The 27,189-nt window shown below is 34.7% G+C and overlaps 1 protein-coding gene across 1 annotated transcript in view; it reads left to right on the top strand.

Moving 5' to 3' along the window:
- Positions 1 to 25,143, top strand: part of LOC149786194 (pyruvate dehydrogenase E1 component subunit alpha, mitochondrial-like) — a 46,705-nt gene extending 21,562 nt beyond the window's left edge. Inside the window, exons 6-9 of the mRNA XM_089976551.1 lie at positions 874 to 1,122; positions 6,229 to 6,365; positions 7,804 to 7,912; positions 20,979 to 25,143. Of these exons, the coding sequence (XP_089832677.1) occupies positions 874 to 1,122; positions 6,229 to 6,365; positions 7,804 to 7,912; positions 20,979 to 21,143 (660 nt within the window). The 3' untranslated portion in view covers positions 21,144 to 25,143. The remainder of the gene's footprint in view (positions 1 to 873; positions 1,123 to 6,228; positions 6,366 to 7,803; positions 7,913 to 20,978) is intronic.
- Positions 25,144 to 27,189: the final 2,046 nt, after the last annotated feature.

Here is a 27,189-nt window from a genome sequence, read left to right as displayed (position 1 = left end):
CTGAAGCATTGTTTGTGAGCTTTCTTGTTGAACATAACCTGCCTTTCTCAGTTGGAGATTGACAACAGTGACAGTGAAAGATTATCTCCTATTGTGAGGAAAAATAAGACAAACTTTAGTGCCTCTTAGGTGCTGAAAATTTGTAACAATTTTAGTAACCAAGATTAACCAGCAGGCAAGAAACCTGAACTGTTTTGACAACAAATTTACATAGCCCAGGTGAGGAAGTTCAAGTCTGCCACTGCATCATATGACAAATGGCATGAAGTTTGTATATATCAGTAAATTTGGCTGAAAATAAATTTGTACATGTAATCATTGTAAATAATGTTTTATTTTTATTTTGAGATTTTCATATGCGGTACTGACTATCAAAGTTGATGGAGCTAGTACAATGGTATAATTTGTCACTACACTGTAATTGTATTTAAAATTCACAAATTTTTATTCCACTTTTCACTAATTGCAAGTCTGGAGGGTTGGCAGCTCTGCATGTTTGAGTAAAATTCAAGTATGGACCCAGTATTATTGTTTACTTCATATTTTTTCAAACTGATGTTCTGGTGTAATCTTGGTTTGGCAGGGACGGTTGGAGTTTGAAATACTGCCTGTCCAACTGCCCAGGACTGGTATTTTTTAGGTTGCACAGCAATACCTAAAAGGTTAGATGCAGTAAAGTTTGGCAGGGTTTGGGGGCTTTTCTTACAGATTGTGAATGAATGCTTTCAGTTAAAATGCCTTCATAGAAATGATATGTAGTGTATACATCCTTGATGAATGGGACCTTATTAGACTATCTTCTTTATGCATATGGCTGCTGTATTAAGGTAATTACTCAAGATGGTTGAACTCCATTCTTCCCACCATTAACAGGTTCCTCTAGGAGCAGGGATAGCATTTGCCTTGAAGTATCAGAAGAAGAATAATGTGTGTCTAGCATTATATGGAGATGGAGCTGCAAATCAGGGCCAGCTTTTTGAGGCATTCAACATGTCCCAACTGTGGAAATTACCTGCTATCTTTATTTGTGAGAACAATGGCTATGGCATGGGCACTAGTGCTGAGAGAGCTGCTGCCAGTACTGCGTACTACAAGAGAGGAGACTATATTCCAGGAATTTGGGTGAGTACATTACCGCCTGAAGTACATTTTAATGGTTTAGGCTTCATTTTGCTTTTGCCAATCAGTACTGATTCTTGTCTGCAATAGAATGGAGAAGCATTTTTTAGTTGAGTCCACATAAGTTGAAAAGCAAGACAGCTTTCACTATTCTGTAACTCCCTAATTGTCTATGTTTTTCCAGGGGATGTCTCATCAGTAAGCACAACAACAAAAAACAGTTCTTTCTGTGGCATACTTTTGACCTTGAGGTGGCTACAGATTTAGAAGACTTGCTTTAAAGTTTTGGTCAAAGTTTTATTTGTCCTTAAATTTCCATAATCCTTGATTGGATTCAGTATATACTTGGTATGTATCATAGTGATGCAAATGTGATACCGTCAGTGACACACTCTCCCTCACCCTAACAGCCTTAGACCAAGGTGACAGACATTTAAGATTTATGCTAAGATTTAAGTGTTAGTTTTTATCAACTGCAAACTCTGTTGAAAGGTGATATGGCATGTTTCCTTTTTCTTTATTAACACATTAACCCCTGAAGGTTTTTGTCGTTTTCGCCTGAAATTCGAGTAGGAAATACACTTTGAAAGCTATTTCTGAATAGATCTGAAAACACCAAATCCCAGGTGATCTTTCAATAACATACTGCCTAGTTGTGTTAGAAACATCGTTTTCATTGGCTATCGGAGCCATTACTTTTTTATCGAGACCACTCTTTATTCCAAATGCCCATCTTATCCTACTTTTTGCAAAGGTTTGTCTGTCTGTTTGCAGTTCATGCTGGTTTGCCTTAGATCTGAGTAGGAAACACATTTTGAAAGCTATTTCTGAATAGATCCAAAAACACCAAATCCCCGGTGATCTTTCAGTACTGCCTAGTTGTGTTAGAAACATCATTTTTCATTGGCTATTTGGCTCGCACAAAAGCAGAAGGGTAAAAGTTGGATTTTTTAAAATTTATTTTTTTGGCTAAACGGAGCCATTATTTTTGTATCGAGACCACTCTTTATTGCAAATGCCCGTCTTATCCTACCTTTTGCATAGGTTCATCTGTCTGTTTGCAGTTTATGCCGGTTCACCTTAGATCTGAGACCAAAAAGTCTAAAATCCGGACAAAAAATCGGATTCCGACCACAGGCAAATTTTGGGTAGCAAAAAATCGGGTCCAAAAAATGAGGTTTTTCACTCTGTATTTTGTAACTAGAAATTCCAGATTATTTGGTATCATTGTAGAGCTACATCTGTCGACCTTCCTATAATACCACTCACTTTAGTGTATCATACATGACCTTGACACTACAGTAGGTTACTACCTCGTCACCAGAGGTTAATGTGTTAAATTGCAGACTTATAGAATAATAGCAAAAATATGAAAATATATTTATTGCAGTCAGATTAGAATAAAAGTTTGCTTCACCTCTGGCTTTTCATCTTACATTCAGTAGAGTTGATCAGGGAACCAGACTGACTTTTTACATGTACATCTCTAATGTTTTAAGCTGCTCACAGTTTTAATGCAGAACAGCTAAATGATCAAGCTTTTGCTTTGACCTCACAACATTGTCTAATTTTCTTATCCAAAGATGAAAAAAACATGGAAGGCAAAATGGATAATCAGCCTATTAAAATCAGCACAGAAGTTAAAAAAGGAAACTTCAGATTCTTGGCTGTCCTTGGAAGAAAAGTCAGGAATGGCAGTAATAAAATTTACTGGATACTAAGTCATATTAATTAGAGTATTGCTTATGATGGGAGAGATGATTGATGCCACTATGTGCAATTAAAAAATAAATAATATTGACTTGAGAGATCTAGCAAGAAGCCATTGACTGTCATGGGAAAGTAATTTCTAAAAATGTACTGGATGTCATTAGGGTCTAAGTGTACTTTACAGTTATTTTGGTTTTCATGGCTGCATCATTTCTTGCTTCTGAACTTTGAAATGCATGTTTTCCAAGTAGGCCCTAGCAGTACATTGTATTTTCTTATACATTAGTGTAAATTGGGCTGACTTGTGGCCCTAGCAGTACATGGTATTTTCTTATACATTAGTTTAAATTGGGCTGACTTGTGGCCCTAGCAGTAAATGGTATTTTCTTACACAATAGTGAAAATTGGGCTGACTTGTGGCCTTAGCAGTACATGGTATTTTCTTACACATTAGTGAAAATTGGGCTGTCTTTTGATAATAGAAGTACATGGTATTGTATTACACATCAGTGAAAATTGGGCTGTCAATACATGTACTAGAAGTACATGTATTTTATTACACATTAGTGAAAATTGGGCTGTCTTTTGATAATAGAAGTACATGGTATTGTATTACACATTAGTGAAAATTGGGCTGTCAGTACATGTACTAGAAGTACATGTATTTTATTACACATTAGTGAAAATTGAGTTGTCAATACATGTACTAGAAGTACATGTATTTTATTACACGTTAGTGAAAATTTGGCTGTTAATACCTGTACTAGAAGTTCATGTATTTTATTACACATTAGTGAAAATTGGGCTGTCTTGTGATACTAGAAGTACATGTATTTTATTACACGTTAGTGAAAACTTTGCCTTAACAAGATCTTGTCAGGTTTGGCTGGTCTACAACACGGGAAAAGTAAATCAAGCGTACCAAAGTAGATCACTATGACCCAATTTTTTTCATGCCTGGGTGTTTTGTATATGTTTCAAAGTTTGTTCATAACACCTCCTTATATTTGACCCTATTTCATCCTCGCTTATTAAAATGTATATGTACTCTCAGTTTTGGAAAAAGGAGAATCAGCCATGTAACCGTTAATTTTCTTTTACCATTTTTGATATTCTTTCCATGATTTGGATCATACTGTGCTGCAGATATTCTTTCCATGATTTGGATCATACTGTGCTGCCTGTTATCTGTTCCATATTTTCATTTCACCCATCTTCAGTTACTTGACTCTGTGGATGGCTTGCACATGGGGTAAGGAAGAGGCTTATCAACTTTAAGTAAAATGGTCAAAAGTTGTTACTATGTCACATAGAAGAACAACAGGTTCCACACAGTAACAGTTCTATATCACATCTGGACTAAATTTAGTAGATAGCTTACGCATGATTGATTTGACTCTCAAAAGGTTAAAAGTTGAAGGTCATTGAAAGAAGAATAGTCTATACACAAAAAGTTTAGTTCTCAACCATGGACCTTCACCTCAACTTGTGAATGACCTGAATTTTGATATGAAAGAATCCTTTTGAATTTGATGTCAACACATCAAGGTTTAAGGTCACTGAGACTGAAAGAAATATTGTTTTTGCAAAATAACTTTATTTTAGACTAGCTAAATTAACCAAGGTTTGTGGTTAGCTTTCAAATAAGACATGGCAGGGTCTTTTGATTTGAATTTCTAGAGGTTAAAGGTCAGGGTCATGATGACTCAAAGAAAAATGGGTTTGCAGAATAAGTTTTGTATTAGAATAAGTTTCGTGACCAAATTTGGTTTTTGGCTTACAGTTAGGGCAGTTAAGAAACCTGTAGGTTCCAGGGTCTCATGGTCTGAGGTCGTGGTCATTGGGACCTGAACATCAGAGTACCTTTTTGAAAATATTTAAATAGAAATCTGGTATTAATATATTTTGCTGGTTATGTAGAGAGTATTAACACCTTGAACCAGACTCATCAATTAGTAATCCTACCCACAGGCACTCATTTGTGTCAGTTACAAGGTCACTCTCATGATTCAAGATCTGACCTTTCCTATACCATTGCCATGTTCATCTGCTTGTATCATTGTGAAGGAGATATTCCAAACTTTTCCCCATGGACAATGGAAGTACTTTACTTATGGGGGGGGGGAGATTTTCAATAAATAACATGGTAAACAACAAAAATAAAGATCATTTGATAACTTTATTAACATAATATATATTTACATTCTTTGTAAATAATTCCATGAATAGTCAAATAGGAAAATTTAATATTTGTTTCAGCTGTATGGTTATAGTAATTCTAATAAGAAAATAATGGTTTCTCAGAGGAAATCTTTTTCAAGTACACATACCTTGACCAAAGGCCGTTAAGACCCATTTGCCAATAATCTTCAGAGTCAACCATGAGTTGTCATGCTACATTGTATTTCTGAAACACCTTCTTGATATTTTTAAATGATGCTATAATTTAAAAAATACAGCCTCACCAGCAAATGTGCCAAATTACTACAGGCTGGTGCAGAAAATAGGACACTGTGACCTACTTTTCATAATTTAGTGACTATGAGTTATTTTACTACACTGTATTTTTAACAGACTTTGTTCATATTTTTATCTGACTCATAATTTAGAAATGTAATCTCACCAATAAATGTGCTATATTGTTAGCAATGAATTAGTGTACAAAAGGTTCATACATTTTCCACACGGGATTGAGAATACAAGGGAAATTGATCAGGAACTCTAGATGAAACAGTCTGGAACTTAAACAAAATATTTTATGTGCATAATATTTTTTAGAAAAACATTTTTTAATTTTTACCCCTCTCCCTCCACTACATTTCTCTATATCTCACCCTTTCTTATGATGCAGTTAATGTTAAAAAACACACAATTACTGATGAGTTATTAAGGGAGTGATGTATGTTGAAGGACTGCACATTAAGGCAGTGATCTATGTTGAAGGACTACACATTTGCGTTTATTTTGAATAGTGTATCTTGTTTAAGCTTTCTGCCTTTTTTTCCTTCATATTTGTAGAACTACACTTTCCATATGCACTGTATATTCAAAACTAGGCTTAATTGCTGTTAAACACTATACATACATACAGTTCCAGAGTTATTTTGAAACAGATGTAAAATCATCCCTACCCCCAAGCTCCATCCCAAGGGACACGATCAAAAATTCTAAAACTTTAATGATGTAGTTGAATTATACACATATGGACAAATGGATGGTCTGTACTGCAGCATCTACCCTGATTCTTTGAAAATAATCATTGCAAAAGTAAAATCAGCACAATGATTTGGTATCTACAACCATACTCATGTTATCTGGGGATTGCATTGTAAGTAGAGACTTTATAGTGATGAAATGATGTACATGCAGATTCTGAATGTCCAGCAATGTATTCTGCAGGTGGATGGCATGGATATCCTGGCAGTGAGGGAAGCCACAAGGTTTGCCAAGGATTATGTGCTGAAGCATGGACCCATTTTGATAGAAACTGCCACCTATAGATACAGTGGGCACAGTATGAGTGACCCAGGCACAAGGTGAGTGTGGAAAGAGCAAGTTTCTAAACTTGGTGAGAGACAACAAATAAAGAACTGAAACTCTTCAGTTTATCCAAGAAATTGTTCTCATTAGAAGGCTTTGCAGGAATAAGGTCTGTGATGGCAGTTTTGAGACAGCCAGTTCCAGGAGAGGGAAATATGTTTAATATTTTACATTTTACACATATTTCTTATTCCTTTCTGTTAGAGACATACAGGAGAAGCTGAACTTCGTTTCACTCAGAAACAAGTTCACATAGACAGTAATGCCAAAGCTACAGACCCATTCTGAATTCTACTGTACCTTTGATTGCAGCATTTAAAATAATTGTTACAATTAAAATTAGTTCAGAATTATTTGATCTCTTCAAACCTTAAAATTAAATACTATTCTTTCTGCTATATTTGCTGACTTTCAGAAATTAGAAAATAATTGTTTTGAATTGATGTAAAACTGGTGTTATGGGGAGATGAGCAATCTAATGTACATGATGAGGTGCAGTGACTTGATGCAGACTCGGGTAACGAGTATGCTATTCACAATTTGTAAGATGTCCATACTACAATGGATGTGGTTAAAATGGAAATTAAATCACAGTGACATAATTCTCTAAATGTTCTTAAGACGTGTTCCCTGATCACTTTAATGGAAGGAGTGTTAGCCTGCTACCTCATGAATCCATTTCTACTGAGAGGATAAAAAAATTCTTTTCTATCTCATATTGAAAAAGAGCAATAAGCCATTCCAGTACCCACCCATGGTACCACCAGCCGTCACTAGTTTTTAACATTATACAAGATCCTCCCATCAATCTAAGCCAAATTTGTATTCAGTTTGAACCACCTTTACAGGGTTTTCTATTTATTTTAATTAATATTCACTCCTAAACAAGTGGTAAATATTATTTCTTTAACTTTGCAAATATTTTGTGAAATTTTTTCACGTTCTTGGACTTGGTAAGTTGTAGGCCACATGTAACAACATACTGTCATCACTGCATGTTGTTATTTATGGTTTCACACTCACTGCTGATTGCTCATCCACCCATTTAGTAATGGATAGTTGTTATAGTGAGCTATTAACATGCAGCGTCATTAATTGTTAAAATAAAAATGTTTTTTTTGTTTCCTCTTGTTTTAGTGAAAACTGTCAATGAAATGTAATTTATACAATAAGTTCAAAACAAAGGAAGATGCACAAGTTATGCCTTGTGTTTATATAATGTACTCCAAGAATGTATAGACTGGTTTTGCAACAGTTGGCGAAGGCAAAGAAAGAGGGTGACAACAATGCAGACTTTTAAAATGATACTGGGTGTGTGTGCCCTCATATTTAGCCAGTCCAGGTGGTGTAAGTCTCCCATCCCCCCCTCCACATGTGTGAGCATGGCTCTCTCCTTTAAGTAAAGTGTTATTAGAAGACTTTTTTTCCTTCTAGCTACCGTACTCGTGAGGAGATCGAGTCTGTGCGTGGCAAAAGAGATCCAATATTTAACCTGAAGGAGAAGCTTTTATCATCAGGATTTTCCACTGAACAGGAATTAAAGGTTTGTTTGTATACTGTATTCAAACTTGCCAATAATAATCATGACTTTTCTTTTGTTGTATATGGCATAATTGAGATAAATCTTATGTTTTTATGCCATAATTTAAAATTTTCAGGGATTCCTAAAGTTCATCATTTGGAAAAATGAAACTTTATGTAACTGGTACAATACAATTACCAAAAAAACATTTCTTAATTAATCTGAATAAATCTTTAAAATTAATTGTGCAGTGAACATTTTTGTTTACTTTGTTTCTAAAGAAACTTTTGATGTAAAAGCAGTTTTTAAAGCATGTTCACATGCAAAAATGTTGATTTGCATTGTTCATGTATTTTAGACCATTGATTGTAGTCAATCTGTTAATCAAAATTCATCCCTCATGTGCACAGATATTAGAAGCAGAGGTGCCAAAGAAACTCTAGTCATTTGAAGATACACAGTTTTGAGTACAGGAAAAAGTTGATATTTACAGATAATGGCATTCAGATCTAGAGAATAATTAGAATGTCATGCAGTTGAAATGCATTTTTAGATTGAAATACAGTTTATATATTAGGTCAAATGAATTAAAGGTCAGTTCCCTAGAAAGAATTTTATGAGTTTTTAGCTTTACAGGTCATAGACTGCTCTGCCTGAACTAATTGGAGGATTGCCTTGAAATTTTGCGCACACATTTATCTCATGGTCTTGCTGATCCTAAATAAAAATTGTGCCACTTGGACAGAAGTAGCCATCTTGAAAATCCTGTTATCTGTCTCACTACTTCCCTTGAGTGGATGGTCATATCAACATCATGGGATTTGCACTGAAAGACATGTTATAAATATATTGTTGGTCCTAAAAGAAAAGTGTTCATCTGATGCCCAATATGGCCACCGCAGGAGCCATCTTGAAAATTTCATCACTACACATCTTAAATTAGATGACATATTGAGATGATGTTTTCACTAGAAGACTTCTTATGGCTAGTTGATCCTCAATGAAAATGATACCAATCTGATCTCGACAACCTTGTCATTACTGCCTCTCCTGAATGGATTGTCATATCAACATGAGGCTTTCACTGAAATACTTCTTATGATATCTAGTTTGTCCTAAACAGAAATGAGGCCAATCTGAGGGCCATTATAACTTCCACAGCAGCTATCTTGAAAATCTTACCACTAACCCTTCTGATATGAAAGTCATAGTGACATAGGGTTTTCACTAGAAGACTTCTTATGACGTCTGATGGTGCTAAATTAAATTGGTACCAATCTGATGTTGAAGAGGGCCATCAGAGGCACCATCTTCAAATAATTATCACTACTTCTTCTGTGTGAATGGTCATATTGCATGTTTTTACTGAAGAACTTATGATGTCTAGTTGGTTGTAAATAAAAATGGTTTCAATCTGACCTCTGATATGACTGCCTCAATACCATCAGAAAAATCTTATTATTGATACTTTTTCTTGATGACATTGTACTTTCACATCAAGACTTATTATGATGTCTAGATGGTTCTAAGTTAAAAATGTACTTTTCTGCTTTACAAATCTCCAAGTACTTTCTCAAAAGGAACCTTTTCCATTTGCCTGAAATTCAGAGGAGAATGTATGCCAAACAGTTTTTAGGGAGAAAAGATGTATATGACTTTACAAACACTTGTAGACACTTAGGGTTATTCCATTAAATATGCATTGGATTCATGGAAGGTGCTTTTAATATGGAGTATAGACCCACAGATGCAGTGTAGAATTTTTTAATGTTTTCTTATGAATCATTGAGCAGTCAGAGTACCGTGGCATATATTTTTTTTTTAAGTGCCTTCCCAGGTACTGTGTATAAATTGGAATGGCCCTTGTTTCTGTTTGAGTAATGCAAATGTTACACCTCATTGTCAGTGGATGTTTTATATTTTTTATGGGACAGGTTAAAACTACTTCACTGAAATATAGACTTAAAAGTGGTTATTGATATTCATAATTGAAAACTTGTGTAATTTGAATAGTATTGGTCAGTCTCTTTCTATGAACTTCCTCAATTTTTCACAATAGCCACAGTTATACTGCATATGGTTAGATTTGTTGAACTACTGTCTTCTACAGGTACACTCTCAAAAATGGACCATTCCAAAGTTGTAGGCAGCATATCAGTGGTTTGCATCAAATTTGCTGTTACAGTCAAGCATTATTTTCACTCTGGTGATTATTTTGTGGTATATTCCAGTTATATTTCAACATTGTAATCATCGATCATCATTAGACGCAATCATTTCTTTCTGTAAAATGCTAATTTTGGCTCTGCTCCTAAGTTGGTTATTTTTTCCATTTGGAACTTTAAATATAAAATTAACAATAGGCACTCCTAAATTTACAGATGTTGAGGTTAGTCCAATGGAATTTGAAAGAAATGAATGATCATTCTAATTCTACATCACTGTTTAGGATGACAGTTGAATATGATTCTTTCAATTTTAGCACACCAGACTTTAAGACAAAATGAGCTTATTGAATGGGCCTGTATCCATCATCTGTCCATCAATGTTCGTTACCTCTCTGGAGACTGTATTTTTTATCTGATTTTGATAAAACTCAATCATGAGCTTATATGATGAAGATTTCTGTAATAAGAGAAATGCATGCATACTAATGACATGATCCTGCCACTGGCTGGAAGCCATATTTTTGATCCAATTTTGATATCTAAGCTTATACCATCGAGATCATTAACGAGTTCACTCTTGAACAAGATGCACTCATATTAGCCTGTTGTGATCCAGGAAGCCACATTTCTTATATCTTGTAAATTATTGTACTCCTCACAGGGCACTTTCTGCAATCTTTTCTTTTCGCTACAGTAGCTTTTGTACAGAATGTGAAGATTTTGCCTAATATCTGATGTTCTGTACTTACATAGACTCACAAGGTAGCATGAGGCTGACAAAACAGTATACCAATTAAATGACAATGATCCAACATCTGAACTACCTTACATTGTCTGGTTGTTTGCACCTTGTTTTGGTTGGATTTCAGTCTTTGATAGATAAAAGACTGGATCCAGCCAACATACTGCTGTGCTAAAGTGCAAAGTTCATGCACAAAGGCTTTAATAATTGGACAGTGTTTAAAAAGTTGCTTGCTATTTAAATACCTGTCTACATAGTTCATAATTTAGTGAACTGGTATGGCAAAATGCTATACTGTGTTGTGTATGTTGGGGAAGTGTTTTATCCAGCTCCATCTATGTAACCAATTATTAAAGATATGTGAAGAAATGCATTTGAGAATGATATAAACTATAATGCGCAAATAATTGGTATGCCTGGTCTTTCAGTCAGCTTTTTTCAGATGACCATCCCCTATGTACATTTTAATGGCCATGCTCTTACATGTCAACAATTATTCATGTTTGGGTCGTATATATGAGGAGACATTACAGACTTTCATGTACTTGAACAAACATGCTTCTACATAAATTTATAAAATGTTCTTTTGAATATCAAAATTAGAGTATTCATAGCTTATTGCAGTACGATGTATTTTGCTCCTCTACAGATAAACTTGAGTGAATATTTGAAAAGAAAACTAGCTATTGGTTATAGTAACTGTCTTCATTTTCTTTTAAGCCTTCCAAAATGGAACAGTGCCTCCACCATGTTTCTAAGCTATAATCTATATAATTTTTATGAAGAAGTGAGAAAGTATATTTTCTCAATGATGACAAGAACATCTAATAGTAATAATTTTATCTTGATATCTCTGGAACTATGACATTCATTTAAGTTCTTGGATTATAGATAGATGGAACAAATTACTCTTACAGAATCTCATTCTTAAAAACGAACTTGATTTTGGAGATGGTAAAGTCCAAAATACAGTTATCCATTGCATATAATGAATAAGAAAAACTAACAAACAATGAAAATTAAATATAAAAAACATTACAAAGGATAATTATCTTAAATTATGATTTACATTCATGGATAAAATATTAGCTGTGTAATATAATGTTTACCAATGATCATGTGTGTAACATAATGTTTACCAATGATCATGTGTGTATGTGTGATTTGGATTTTTAACGTAGCTTTAACAATGTTTCAGTCATATCACTACGATGTCTGCAGTGTGACAGTTTACAGTGATGTCTAACACTAGGGCATCATGCCGCAGACATGTAGCATTGCTGTCCCACCCAGTCACATTATCCTGACACCAGGTCGACCAGTCCTAACACTAACCTCTTAATGCTGAGCGCCAAGTGAGGCAGCTGTTAGTACCATTTTTGTAAGTCTTTGATATGACTCGGCTGGGGATTAAACCCACAACCTTCCGCATCCGAGACGGATGCTCTAACCACTAGGCCACCGGAGCAGTCACCAACTATCATTACAGTCTACAAAATCAGAGACAAAAATTAAACAATACATACTCCAATTTTATGGGTTTAGTTTCTTTGCTGCACCAGAATAATTAGCCCCTTCTTCATTAGCTAGGCGTCATTGTTGGCTTGTATAATACGGTAGAGATTCAGCAGGATTGTAGTGATGTGAGGAACCTTTGTCACTCAGTGTGATTTCTTTTTAAGAGTACTTGTGTCACTTGTTTTAAAATTTATTGTTCTTGCTTTGTGCCCATTTTGATCTTTCAAAACCAAAATTGCATCAGTTTTAGTGAGATCCCCATCTTGTCATGTGACCCTTACCTTTGATAACAGCTGGTGGAACATATTGTCAATGCAACAAAAAAATTATGAATATAGAGTGATGGCTTGTAAACCTGCCATATTCCTTTATTTGTCTGAAGGGGTCAGTGTTGGAGTTCAGGGGGTGGGGGGACTTGTTATTGTTGTTATATTACAAGGCATTGGTAAAGATAAAGCTTCATGTAAGATGACCTGGAAACTGATTGGGAACCAAAAGTAGTCGCCAGAATGTATCAAAGTGCTCCAGATCAGTATCACATGAGCATTTTTAGCCAATCACATTGCAGAAAATGTTGTCAATTTAAAACAAATTTAATTATTACCTTATATTTTAAAGTACTGAAATCTGAATCAAGAGATTTCTTTTGAAGTTTGACATCTTATTCAGTACCAGCTGATTTAACACAGGAACAGTTCCTTTACTATAACTAATGGAAATCAGATAATGGGCTGTATATAAGTATATTGTGTGTACGGAAAGTAAACGCCTTCAAGCAGTCGAAAGTAGACACCATTGTAAAGTGTTTCAGCCAAAAAGTATCATCACTTTAACTAAATTTCTAACCTGATTTTGATCAGACTTGAAATATGGTCTTATATCAAGCTCTTAGAAGAGTTTGAGTTGAGTGGGATCCCAGAATATTAACAAGGTGATCTTGCATCTCTTTGGCTGACCTTCATCCTACTCTAGAGGCTATATTTAATTTTTGGATCTGATTTTGATTGAACTTAAAATAATAACTTGCATCAAAAGTTCTTAGGGCTGTTCCAGTAAAACATATATCCCCCCCGGGGACGGCACTTCAAAAAAACTTCTGTAGGAGGTTGTGTTTCGAACTATTTTAATTCTGACAGTGGAAGGTTGGTTAGGAAAATCACTTCTGTTGTGGGTTGTGCTAACAAAATGAGAAATCGCTGGTGGGTTTGTCAGAAAGAAAAAAAAAAAAAAAACCGAATATATATTTAAAATCGCATCTACCCCCCTCCTAGCGGTCTAACGTGAATAAAACATTGGGTCAGAAAATGATGCCAGTACACGCGAGTGCACGTACTTTGTACGAATTCGCGTACTTTTAAAGCAGCGATACGCGTTCGGCAAATTACGTCAACGCCGCGGATATAAAAAATGTTCTTTGCGCAGTATGCAATTTTTATTAAACTTTTAACTTTAACTTAAAAAGTGCATTTCGCGACGTAATTCGCGCTGCCGCAGCTGTCTCACAACGCTTGATGCGACATCCAGATATCAGGATACTTCGGTTCGACATGAATGGCTGTTAAACGAAATTTGATTCGTTCATTGGCCCTGGAACAGGCATTTTATGGAGTTTTAGCCTTACTTTCATCGTGTTTACAAATGCGTGTTTCCAATAAGGGCCACACAGGAAACCAAAATGGTTGAAGCACAACACGGTTTGTCTTCAGACAACGTTTTTCAGTCGGCAAATACTGGCTGGTGATAGCTATGATGACAATGAATTTCATGTATATCGGTCTGTTGGACATTGGAAAAATGTCACTGGAAATACCAGTGTGTGATTTTGAGCCCAAAATTAATGTTGAGTGCGAGTCCGATGTAGGATGGAGAATATGCCGGTTATATTTATTAAATATACCCATGTCTAAACAAGCATACTATGGGAATGTTGGACTTAAAACCCCAATACAGCATTATGGAAGTGAAAAATCTGGCATAAGAGGCAGCAAAACACTGATTCAAGGAAGTGAATCTTAGGCAGGGTTCATGTTAGTGAAAACTGACGGAGGTCTCGGAAACGCTTAAAATCACGCGTATCTGGACGCCAATTTTTTTATTTATTTAGGCGGGCGGTAAAATTCAAATACTTGCCAGTCCTGCTTCAGTCACCTGCATAGTGGGGAAAATGTGTTGATCAGTTAGCTGTGAGATATTTACAATGACAGAATTTAGTGGTTGAAAGCCCCCCCTCCCGTCGTCACCATTATAAGAGTACATCAAAAGAACATGCTGCAATAGCTAAGCGGCGAGATCAAAGGCTTTGACTGGCAGCTGGGTGGGAAAATCTACTGATATTTACAGTGCTTGAATTTAGAGGCAGAAATACCCAGAGATGTACATGTGGTCATTTATAACAGTACATCAAATAAACAACTTTAGCTTTCATTCTAGTGTTCATTTCCGAGTGTAACGGAATAAGCAGTGCACATGACCTCGGAATCGTGACATGTTGAGACATGGACTTGAATGAGTATTTTGGGGTTCAACGGAAAACTGACGAAGATTGTGAGATTCAGGAGAGGGCTACATTTGCTAGAACTGATAATTTGAAAGGGACATTAGCCAAGTGTATGAAAGTGTGTGATGCTTAGTGCTTTGAATAAGACCTTCCTTGGATCGAAAAAATTCAGACTCACTCTGATGGACAAGCAAGAGCTATGTCAGTGTTATAAATATGTCAGTGTTATAAAGAATGAAGAAATTAAACTCATTGGCAACCAGTAATTACTATAATTGGCATAGTTTTCTGAGAGGGGACTGCAATTTTTCCTAATGGGACTCATATTTTTACCAAAATGGGAGCCATGGACTCTTAGTTTTAAAATCCTAACGAGACCTCTGGTTCAAAACTTTTCTTTTTGGGACAGAGATATCCAAGAGAGAATACCCATGGGGCCATACATGTGAGATGTTGAAAATTGCACAACAATAAAGAACAGTAACTTGTTCAAGCTAGTTATGCATATGCGTTTCAGACAGCGGGCAATGAAAGGAGTTCACAGCACAGAATAATATTTGTACATCGAGGAGGAGGATCATATTAAATTCAGAAACAACAGATTAATGCTCATAAGGAACATCAGAGAATTCCCATACAACATAATTAAGCGTGTGTAGAGCTCAAGTTGGCAGAACCACTGAGCAACAAAAGAATAAAAAGACAAACTTTTGTATCATATGCATATTTATGACCAAATGATGTACATGCTCTCTGTGTGCAAAAATTAAATGACATTAAACATAAGAGACTGATCTGTGTAAACTCAAAGCAAGATGGATAAAATTTGACCTGTTTATGTTTGGTTCTTCCATATATATAAATCATGGTGGTATTTTCTGCAGACCTTTTGGCACTTAGTTCCAAGCCATCATTTAGTATTTGTATTGCAAAATGGATAACTAAAAAAGTATGTTATCAAGTATAATACATTTTTAAGCAGCATCATTAACTGATGATGAAATTGATGAAAAAATACTTGATGTCATTCTGATATATGGATTTTTTTACTACACTACTAATCTGTTCATCCTGATTCTTTTCTTTTTTTTTTTACCAAATCCTTTAGTCTTACTGGTACCGGTGCTTTTAATAAAATTGTAACTTCTATTTTCTTGCAATCTAAATATTTATAATGATGTGTTATTGTCAAAAGGTAAAATGTGCTTAGAGTAGTAAAGTCTAAAACTATTAATTAGCAAGGGATTTAAGTAAAAAGTGGACAGTTATTGCCATATTACAGTGCTGTTAGAAACAACAGAATAGTTGTACAAGATGTATTTTGCACAAAGTTTTTGAACTAGCGCTCGTATTGTCACCACATATTCTACTTAAATAATTATTTAAATAATTATATCATTATTTCTATATATTCCTATCAGTATTTTCCCAGTGGTTGTAATTTTCTGATCTGATGTTCATTTCTTGTGCAGTTTTTACACATCAAGACTTCTCACCGTATCATTAAAAAACAATGTAATCTGCACCAAATTTAGTTGTTTGAGAAGAAATTAATTTTTTAACCCAAAAAATCACTGAAGCTACAAGTTCTTGCATTAAAATCTCACATTAAATAACATTTGAAGTAGCCACGATAGTAGTTCAGGATGCAACTGTACCAATTTCACCTTTGGTATATCCAAATTTTGAATGTGATGGAGGAAAATAGCTCCAAAATAAACACATCAATATTAGAACCTGTTCATTGACTATGAATCAAGTATCCGAGTCCAACGAAATTGCTCGAAATTTTTTAATTCTTTTGACATCATAATTAGCTGTCAAATATGGAGTAAGCCTATAGTCTTTATGCCATCCCAACCATGACCCCACCACAACCACGTGACCATGCCCAATGACCTCACAGTAATAATCGCTACACAACTAGAGATGACATCTCTTCGAGAATTTTGATTTCAGTAGAGCTGTAACAGAGTGGAACAGTAAGAAAGAGTGACAGATATTTAAGTGTTAGGGAGATATTTACCAATGGCTATTCCCACCACCACCACTTCCTCCTTGGAGATCACACACACACAAAACTTAGAGTACATCCTGAAATCCTGGCAGCATCCCTGCAGAGATAACTTGACTATTCAATTTTATTGGTCTCTGGTTATCCCATGATATTTCTGTTACTCGAACATTATCTTACAGTGTCCATTCAGCATGGTCGAAAAAGGCTGACAACCATTGAGTTGTTCAAAGACTCGTATTACTACAGATGTGAAAGAACGAGAACCATACTATAAATCAGTGAAGATAAAGTAGAGTTTATATGTGTTTGACTGTCCCTGATTGGTTGATAATGAAAGTAAGATTTTAGTAAAAACAATCTTTCGAGAGCTTGTCCTACTTGTAACTGAAAAAAGTGAGGGACATTGTTTTATTAACATAATTTCCATCCCTTTACAGACCCAAGTTTGGACGACTCATTACTGAAATCAGCAGCTGACTCTTTGGTGCAGTATTGGAATCACACATTTCAAATTTGTATAGATCCAGAAAATGGTGCGGCTGTTATGGGGTTTTTTCTTCACAAAAGCTGTCATCATAGATGTGTCTATACTGATGTAAATTTGATCATGAGCACTCAAAATTTTAAGTTACTAAAGTTTAATATTGTGGTGTTTGCACAAATTTACAGTGGGAACTGAATTAGTGCAGAGTCCTGAACTCTTGAGTTTTGTGCAGAAATATGGAATCCAAGCAGAATATATCCAGAAATGTAGAGGTTTTTAATCTTGAATTTAGTTTCCCCATTGTGTTTCACATTGATATGCATATTCACAGAACATTTGTATAGTAGTAGGAAAAGTAAGTGAGAAATTTAGATACATATCATAAACAAGACAAACAGTATGTGGGGGGAGAAGATTATTAGAACAGGCTGGAATGAAGAAGTATAATAAAAACAATAATGAGTAGAAGTGTGCTTCCTTTTTTATGTGTGCAACATTATTTTCTTAGCTTCAGTAAGAAATTTCATCAAAAGGAAGACAATAAAGGGTGTACAGTTAACTAAACCAATATGAATTTAGCTACTTAAAAGCTGTATCAAATTGATTTTAACCTTCTGGTCTGTTTCTGTCCATTCTGGTGATATGTCCACTGAATAAGTATGGTTGATAAAAATATTTGGCAAATTTAAAAAATTAAAAATCTTTTGGCAGATTATGATTATACCCTAACTTCTGCCTGAGAGATGTGAATAATTTTATTTCTTGGTTTGTTTATTGTAGTTGTTTCTCAGTTCAAATGCATCATTGAAAAACATTGATGCATTCTCATACTTTTTTTCAAATATTTATTACAGATGCGTATCATCACATATTGGTGAATATAGCTTGAATAAGTTATAACAGTTCTAGTTGGAACAATGAACATTGTTAAGAGAAAATTTAAGTGGGCTAAAATGTAAACTTTTCGGCAGTGTGTGATGCAGGATTGCTCAAGACTTTTCCATCTCATGCTCACCATGAAAAATCCATTTGCACCAACTGATGATGACTTTTAGGTAACTGTCAGAAAGGCATAATTGATGATATTCTATAGTCTACAAAAATTACTTGAGTCAAAAGTTGTAAACTCGTACAGCTGTGGCAAAAATGATTGACTAGTACCTTTGCTGCTGTTGCTACAGTTGATTAGTTGGTTGATTCAGTGTGGTTTGATTTTGGGTTTTTTGGTGATTTTTTAACAGTATATTAGGTGGAGGAAGGACCCCGAAAGACCACCAACCTAAATTGGTTGATCTGTGACACAAACTCACTCTGTGAGGTGTTTAAGTGATGTAAAAGCAGGCACCTTAGTACACTTGGGCACATGGAGCCTCTGTTGATTTGACGTTTATCTCCAACAGCTGAAGTCATTTAGACATGAGCTCTCGGGGGTTTCATTAGATCAGTATGGCCTTACACCATTTTCAGATGAAGAGAATCTATATATGGCAGCCAGTTTTACTGCTGAAGAGAATCAAGTCCATTTGAGACACCAAACACTACTTATGTAGAACCACTGACCTTCCACAAGTAACTGGCAACATTCTCATTAGCACATTGGAGCCAAGTAATCACATGACAAGCATCTTGTACCACTGCCATGGAAGCCCCTCAGATCTGTATCACAAGACAAGCATCTTAATACCACTCGGCCATGAAAGCCTCTCAGGCCATAGGTATAAGTCTCATATGAAAGACTAGAAGTGGGAGATAGAACCTGTGACAACTGGATTGAAAGTGCATAATGTTAGTGCTAGGCCATCAGTGATGATGATGCTGTTGACAATGCAGTTAACTGCAATGACATTGATTTTATGAGTGCTCTGGGAAAAATGATTCCTTGACTTTCATCCATTTTTTTAAATCTATGGTATAAAAATGTTTGACTTGATATATTTTGTTATAACTTTATATTAGTCTTGCAACAAAGCGTAAAAATAAAATAAGAGATCGGTAACTGAAAAAGATGTTCTTACAAGAAATGATCTAGTGTAAAAGTAGACAAATGATGCAACATCACTTCCACAGGCATCATTGTTTTTTTTTCTCTGACAAATCATAAAAGTTTACCAAAACATTTATTGGAAAAAATAATAACAATGAATCATAGAATCTGACCACACATTTAAAGCAATTCAAGATTTAACTATTCTAATCAAAAGCAGCATGCCTGAGAACAAAGAAAAATAGCAAGACATATTGATCACTTTAGGAAACGCAGAGTTTAGTAAGGATACAAATTCATGATTTCTGTATTAGAATGGAAATATCTATTATAAAATCTGTATTCATGGATGTTAAATTAGTAGGTATTAAGGGACTGCTCAATGACGTCTACAAATAATAAGCCACCATGAAAATCTGTGATTTCACAGTATCAGAGACATACTTGGTTGACAGAAAAACAAACAAAAGGACAAAAGACTGATTATAATGAATGAATATAAATAAAAATATGCAGTAGATTATATGATGTATATGAATTCAGTAGATTACCTCCAGCCAGCTGTCATTTAAATTGCTTCTGTCCCCAACCCAGTATTAAAATCGCTTCTACTGCCCACTAACCCATAGCCAGAAATTATGTTAAAAAATATACTTCTGTAGGGGGCAGTGATTCTCAATTAAAACACATCTGATGGTGGATCATAATTTTTTTAAATTGCTTCTGTTGTGGGTTGGTTGAATTTGAAAGTGCCTTCCCCCCGGGGGATATGTTTTACTAGAACAGCCCTTAGAATTTAATAATGAGTGAGATTCTTGTACGTTATTAAGGTGTTCTTGCATCTGATTAATATTACTACTCTGGAGGCAATGATTCTGATCCAGTTTTGATCGGATTTGGAATGTAGACCTGTATGATCAAGATTTTGCATGAGATGAAGGAAGAATACAAGAAGCTTACTCTTAAAAATAAAGCTGAAGTGATCTGTTGTTATTCGTCTGTTAATAAGTACTAGTATGACAGTCATGATACTGCAGTGACAGAAATGTTGATGGCTTTGTTTCGATTACATTGATTAAAATGCCGATAGATTCCGGTAAGTCATTGTTTATGCTATGAATAACAAATTTCTGCATATATAAGTTAGTATCAAGGTCATTGTTTGCACCTCGCATGGAATTTGTTAATGTCACAAAGTGTATCAGCTTCGAGAGATTGACAAGTTCCCTGTGAGGTGCAAACAAATATCTTCTGTGCCCATCTAATTGAAACCTTATAAAATTAACTTTGACTTAAGTGGTTAGAACGTCCACCTTGCATGCAGAGGTCACAGGTTTGAACCCTGGCCAAATCGTATGAAAGACTTGCATGAGTTTTACCAACAGCTGCCTCACATGGTGCTCAGCATTAAGAGGTTAGTGTTAGGACTAGTCGGCCTAGAGTCAGGATAATGTGACTGGGTGGAACATGGGGCTACAGTGCTAGACATGACTATAAACTGCCACACTGTAGACATCATAGCAATATGACTACGATTGTTAAAGCTTCATTTAAAAAAAAAAACATTACAAATTACTAACAAAATACTGAAACGGGTGTTTGAATTAGAATTGTTATTGTATTTCATCTTGAATCATTTTTCTCAACTTTTGATGTGTAATGTTTGTAATCTTTCAGAATATTGAATCTGATGTGAGGAAGGAAGTCGATGAAGCTGCAGAGAAGGCCAAATCTGATCCAGAGCTGCCATTGGAAGAGCTGTACAATCATATCATTGTTGATCCCCCATCAGACATGAGGGTCAGAGGTTGTGATGTGACAATCAGTGCCCCGACAAAATGATAATGCTGATTTTATGTATCCTGTAATAAACATTTTTTTTTAAATTTGGCTGTGGGAAAATAGACCACTTACTATCAGATTGTAGGAGAAAATTCAAATAAATTCATAATCCATGCACTCATATTTTAAATTGGTTTATGGACATGCAGCAGTTATAAGTATTTTCCCCAAAATCCCACATTGATAATGAAACGTGTCCTGCAAATGTTGTTACATCACATAGATTCCATTCATCTTGCTAATGGCTAAGCGCTCTAGTGTATAGATAGATTTTCATCAAGTTAAGAAAGTATACTGTGTTCTCTTTTTCCATATCCAAAATTGTCTGGTGAATAAGTAATGTAGGAATACTGGCTAAAGACTTGATTTCTCATTATTGACATGTAAAGTTTTATCTTTAGAAGTAAGACGAGCTGGATTGTATTCTTTTTTGTAAGATATACAGTTTGTAATCACTTCTGTCGTACAAGAACTACATTTAGTGCTGTAAATGAACGAGACTTGTGCAAAAAGAGATTGTTAAAGCCTGAGATTTTATTCTTCTTTTTTTAATGTTGATTCCTTTACGTATATACTAAATCTACTTCTTGTAACTGCTGAAGGCAAATTAATTGCTTATACGAAGAGTAGAAATCTACACTACACATATATATATATATATATATATATATATATATATATATATATATATATATATATAATGACAGTAATGTGATCCTGATTGCTAGATCAGGATCAGACGATCTGGATTATTGCAAGACATTAAGCATTTAGTCATGATCTGTCATTGACAAGACATGATCTAACAATCTAGATCATGTTACCATATATCTATATATATTATATATATATATCTGTGTGTGTGTGTGTGTGTGACATGGGCCCCGAGTGGCAGAGTGGTTTAAAGAGCTCTCCATTACAGATCACTGCCATCTCACCTCTGTCTGCGTTGGTTCGAGTCTCGGATTTGGCCAGTGTGGGTACGTGAGAAAGCTTGCCAGTAGCTTCTCATGGGTTGGTGGTTCTTTCCGGGGGTTTTCACGGTTTCTTCCTCCACCATTAATACTGGTCACCATGTATAGCCTATCGTGTGCTGAAAAATGATGTTAAACACTACAACAACAACAACAACAACAACAACATATATATGACATAACTAATTTTATTATTTAACTATCAATTTGAAATTAATTAAAAAAAGCATTTTATGTAGCTGAAAAACACAAGAAATTGCAACACATTTCAGCTTCTTGTCTTAAAGCATAAACTGAATAAGGAGTATTAGTTTTATGAATGAATTAGGAGTATTAGTTTTATGAAGCTTGTGAAGCAGCAGCCACTGAATTTGACTACTATTGCTGTTAGTAACACAAATTGTTTCATACTTGGGGGAAGCAGACTTATATCTGATTTAAAGTTATTGTGCAGTTTTCAAATTTTGCATCATGGAAGATTTCATCGGCTAAATGACTTGAGTTTCTTTCTGATGGTTGGTTGTTTTGGGTGGGACGTCATGAGAGGCTCTGATGGGGACATGCCATGGGAATGACAACTTTATTTTGAAAGTTATTTACAGTGGAATTGGACACGTTGCTGGAACTTGATACACCAGATTTGTTGCAGAGAATGTTACTCGTTTCCTTTGGCACATCACATGAGGCTATACCATAGTTGTGAATGCTTTGCACATTTTTGTGGCCTGTATTGTTATAGGAGCTATTCCAGCATGAAGAAGTTTGGTGCAAATAGATTGTGGTTCAGGAAGGTTAGCTTTGGATGACAGATCTTTCATGATTGTGCACAGCTTGTGTTCACCTAAAAGCCGTTATTTGTACCAAATTTTGAAACCCGATTCATGTAGACATTTGTGACAATTCAGGTAGATTCATACTTTCTGGATGATTAATATGGAAAAAATTGTAAACCACAACAGGGCAATTTTCAGGAGCTTAGGGACAGGTGTATTGTTTTGGTCAGAATGCCCTTTGGTGAGTACCCTGCTTTTCACCTGCAGGAGTTTTTGTTTCACATTCATTAAATTCAAGGTATTCATACCCTGTCAGTTTTAAGGTCTGTATCCCCAGTGCAGTTTTTGGTTTTCTGTTCTGCCTCTCAGTCCAATCACCATAGTATTTTGAGCCACATTATATTTGGGCTCTTGGTCATTGCAATCCATTACATTTTCAGCAAGAATTATTTCCTCTTTCTTAGTCAGGCTTAGGACTGGTCGGCCTGGTGTCAACTTTAGGTCTACTTTCCTTTCCCTTTTGCATCAGGTCATTATGCTTAGAAGCCAAAATTCTCTAAAAAGTACTGAATTCCTTATCATTAAACTCCTTGGATAATTCTTCTCACAAAGTTACCTGTCAGCTGACCTGTGACAGCTATTTCAGGTATCTTGCTTGTACTTGTGCCTGTCAAACTTGTAGATAGAAAGAAGAAACAACCAATATTGTAGTCAAGTTCTACAGCGGTAATTTCACTCACTTCTTTAAAAGTGCACCTCACAGAACAACGTAATATTTAGCAATTGCTTTTCCTCTTTGTTTTTGTTTCTCATGCTATTTACAGATTCAGCCTTATCTTTATTTGATACCTCAGCAAAGACAGGTGCCTTGTTTACTTTTTTTGTGTTGGTTCTTTAGTGGCATTATTAGGAAAATCTTTTAGAATTAATGGCAAACTGACATTTTCATTGATGACATTGAACACAACACTAAACCTAAAAATGCCTTTAATATTTATGTTTTCAAATTCATCAAAACTTGGAAAACTTGCTAATGTTACCAAATATGAACTTCTCTAAATGGGTTGTAATGTTTTGCTGAATAAATTTCCAAATCTCTTCTTGTTTAAGACAACTTTTGGCTATATTTTGTTCTGCAAAAAAGGGATACATTTTTTTTATTTTTTAATTGTTGTAGCAACAAAAACAATAGTTTTCTTGTTTGTAGGAAATGACAGCAAATTTTTTACTCTTTCTGGAGATTGAAAATTAATATGGATATAATAAATATTTATTCAGGTAAGTAGACTGGAAAAGAATTCTGGTGATGTTACTTTTTTTTTTAAGAAAGTTTCATTGATTGTCAGTTCATAGATTTAGTTGATATTAAGTCTGAAAGATATGGGTAAAGATTTAGAACCAGATGATACAAATCTTGAGTCAGTATTATGTCAAGATATGGTTTGTAATTATTATGCTTTGATATTATTTGCCAGCACTTAAAGCCAGTGGGTAGGATTGGAAATTACTAGTAGATACATATTGGAGACACCTGATATCCTATGCATTTACATGATATTAAAGTTTGTAAGGTTACTGTGGAGCTTACCATGAATATTTGGCTTTTGGACAAATTTACTGATAGGTTCGAAACTTATCTTGGGTATGACTTAAAGGGATCTGTGCTTGCTTATTTACAGATTCATGTGTGTATATGTGTTGCAAAAGTAATTAAAGTTTATATTAATTTAAAAATGTGAGGATCTAAATGAATACATTTCTTGGACAGAACAAAGCCAGAATGTCTGTTCTTCTTCAGTTTTTAAATTGTTCATCATGAAGTATGCTGCTGGCAAGCATGTCCTCCCAGATATGGATGAATTAGAAGCAAGAACATGAACTTAAAAGAAAGACCTCGATTCAGTCAAATTTACCTGACTACCATTTGATTATTTGAAATTAATATTGCATTGTATTTGCAAACAAAATTTTGTACAGTTACTCTCATTGATAATATTGTATTTTATCATGTGTTAACTATGTCTTTGATTTCATTATTCACAGACACATAGTTCAAATTTTTCAATGGGCTACTTTTATCAAATTTTGTCTCTTGCATTTGGAACTTTCTTTTGCATGAATCTCTATTTAAGTTGTATTATTTTGAAGTAGAAAGTGTAATAAATATGTTTGAAGAATTGTCAAATAATTTTTTTAAAATTTTAACGGATATGTCAGCTCTTTACTGCTGCAATAAATGAATTAAAACTATAAGGTGTTGATTCTTTCTTTAGGATGATTATAAGTACCTTCTGTTTTAAAAAATAATAATAATGAAAATGAACCGTGTTTATTTCAAATTTATTCCATCGTTAATAACATGTGCTACAGTTAGATATGGAAATAAGGGCGTTTTGAAGAGCACATGGACATGCCAGTGGCAAGATAGCTCTCTCCATCCCATCCTATACAGAGGCAGAAACTGCATCATTTATAATCACTGATTTGCCTCACCAACATTCTTTATCCATATTAATCAAACACAAATGATAATAATGAAATTCCACAGGAATATGTATAATAATTATATAATAATGTAAACAAAATAAAGCAACATAAAACTCCCATACTGCAGTTAAATTTTCTTTTCCCAAATATCGGTGTTGTGTTCTTGCAACATCAAACTCTATCATTGATTTTACTTTCAGTTTGTAGATGAAATTAAGGGTGGTTGTAGAAAGAGCAGAATTAATGTGCACGTCGGGGTGTTGTAAAGCCAAAATTAAAGCCAAATATTCCTTTTTGATAGTGGAATAATTTCTCTGGTGATTATTTAATATTTTAGAGAAATAGCACACTGGATGATCTACACCATTTTTAGCTTCCTGAATTAATATGCCACCAACCCCTGCTTCACTTGCATCAATGGACATCTTTAATGATGGGTTGAAATCTGGCTCTGAAAGAACTGGTGTAATTTTAAGTATGACCTGGAATTTATTTAATGCCTCCTACCATTTTTCAGACCAATACAATATGGTCTTCTTACTTGATAAATTGGTCAGAGTCTCAGCAATTATGGAAAAATGTGAGCAAAATTTCCGATAAAATCCATCCATACCCAAAAATGCATTAGTTGCTTTTTACTGATAGACACAAAGAATTCAGAGATAGCTTTAAACTTAGCTTCTACAGACTTTACTTGACCATGCCCCAAAATATGTCCTAAAAATATGACACAAGCTTGGCAGAACACTTACTTAAATTACTTGTCAAATTTGCCTCAAACAAAGAATTTCTGAATAGTTTCCAAGTGATCCTTCTTGGAAACGTTGCAAATAATGATGTTGATGTTTGCATCACAGCTATCTATACCAGATGTTACTATGTTCATTATATTATGTGTTTAGGCTTGAATAAACAGTAACACAGAAGGAGTGAAAACAACAAGCTTTTTAAAATTTAACAAATAATTTATTTTCCTGGAAGAGTTCTTTAAAAATGAAAAAAGGAGAACTTACGGTTTCAAGAATCAAATCCAAAAATAATCTAATAATAATCCACAAATTAAATTGCAAAAGTCCTAGTAACAAATGTTCTGATGGAAAATCCAAGATGGATGATGATGATGTATGCTGTAGTCAGTACTGTGCTTATCTACAGTTCTGTGTAGAAATACAAATAATGGCACTCCGGTGTTGGAAATCCAAATTAAATTTGTAATCAATGTCTTTCCAAAATTTCTATATGAGCGCTCATCAAAATATTTCCAGAGACAAAAAGACTCCTTTTGAAATCCAACTGATCTGAAGAAAATTATAGCTCAAGATCTGGCTACATCAAAATAACTTGACATCAGTATAAAAAGTCCAAAACTGAGAAATCAATCTCTATCAAAACTAACAAATGCGTAGTTAAGGAAAGCACCAGAATTGCGAAATGGGGGGGGGGGGGCACGTGGTCGTGTTTATATCACGTACGCCAAAAATGACCCTGACGAAAACCAATCATTTTCTCTGTGAAATAAAAAAGAAAAAAGTTGTTTAAATCTTAAACCCAAAGCCCCATCATGACCTTGACAACAACTAATCGTTTTAAAATAAAAATAGAACTTTCTTTTCTAATTTTGAATCAAGGTCAGCATCCAGGCCAACACCTGGTGTTTATGAAAAGAATGATTCAGGTCAACCAATTTTCTGCAAAAATATCATATCCAGTGAATAAATTTACATTACAATAGCATGTAAGAAAAACAATTTAAAACTGACAAACAAACAAAATAAATGTATATTAAATCGGGTATACGTAACAATTAAATGC

Source organism: Sinohyriopsis cumingii, chromosome 12 (assembly GCF_028554795.1).
Source record: "Sinohyriopsis cumingii isolate HCF-2022 chromosome 12, ASM2855479v2, whole genome shotgun sequence".
In the NCBI taxonomy this organism is placed as follows: domain Eukaryota; kingdom Metazoa; phylum Mollusca; class Bivalvia; order Unionida; family Unionidae; genus Sinohyriopsis; species Sinohyriopsis cumingii.
This window is presented reverse-complemented; position numbering and strand designations above follow the sequence as displayed.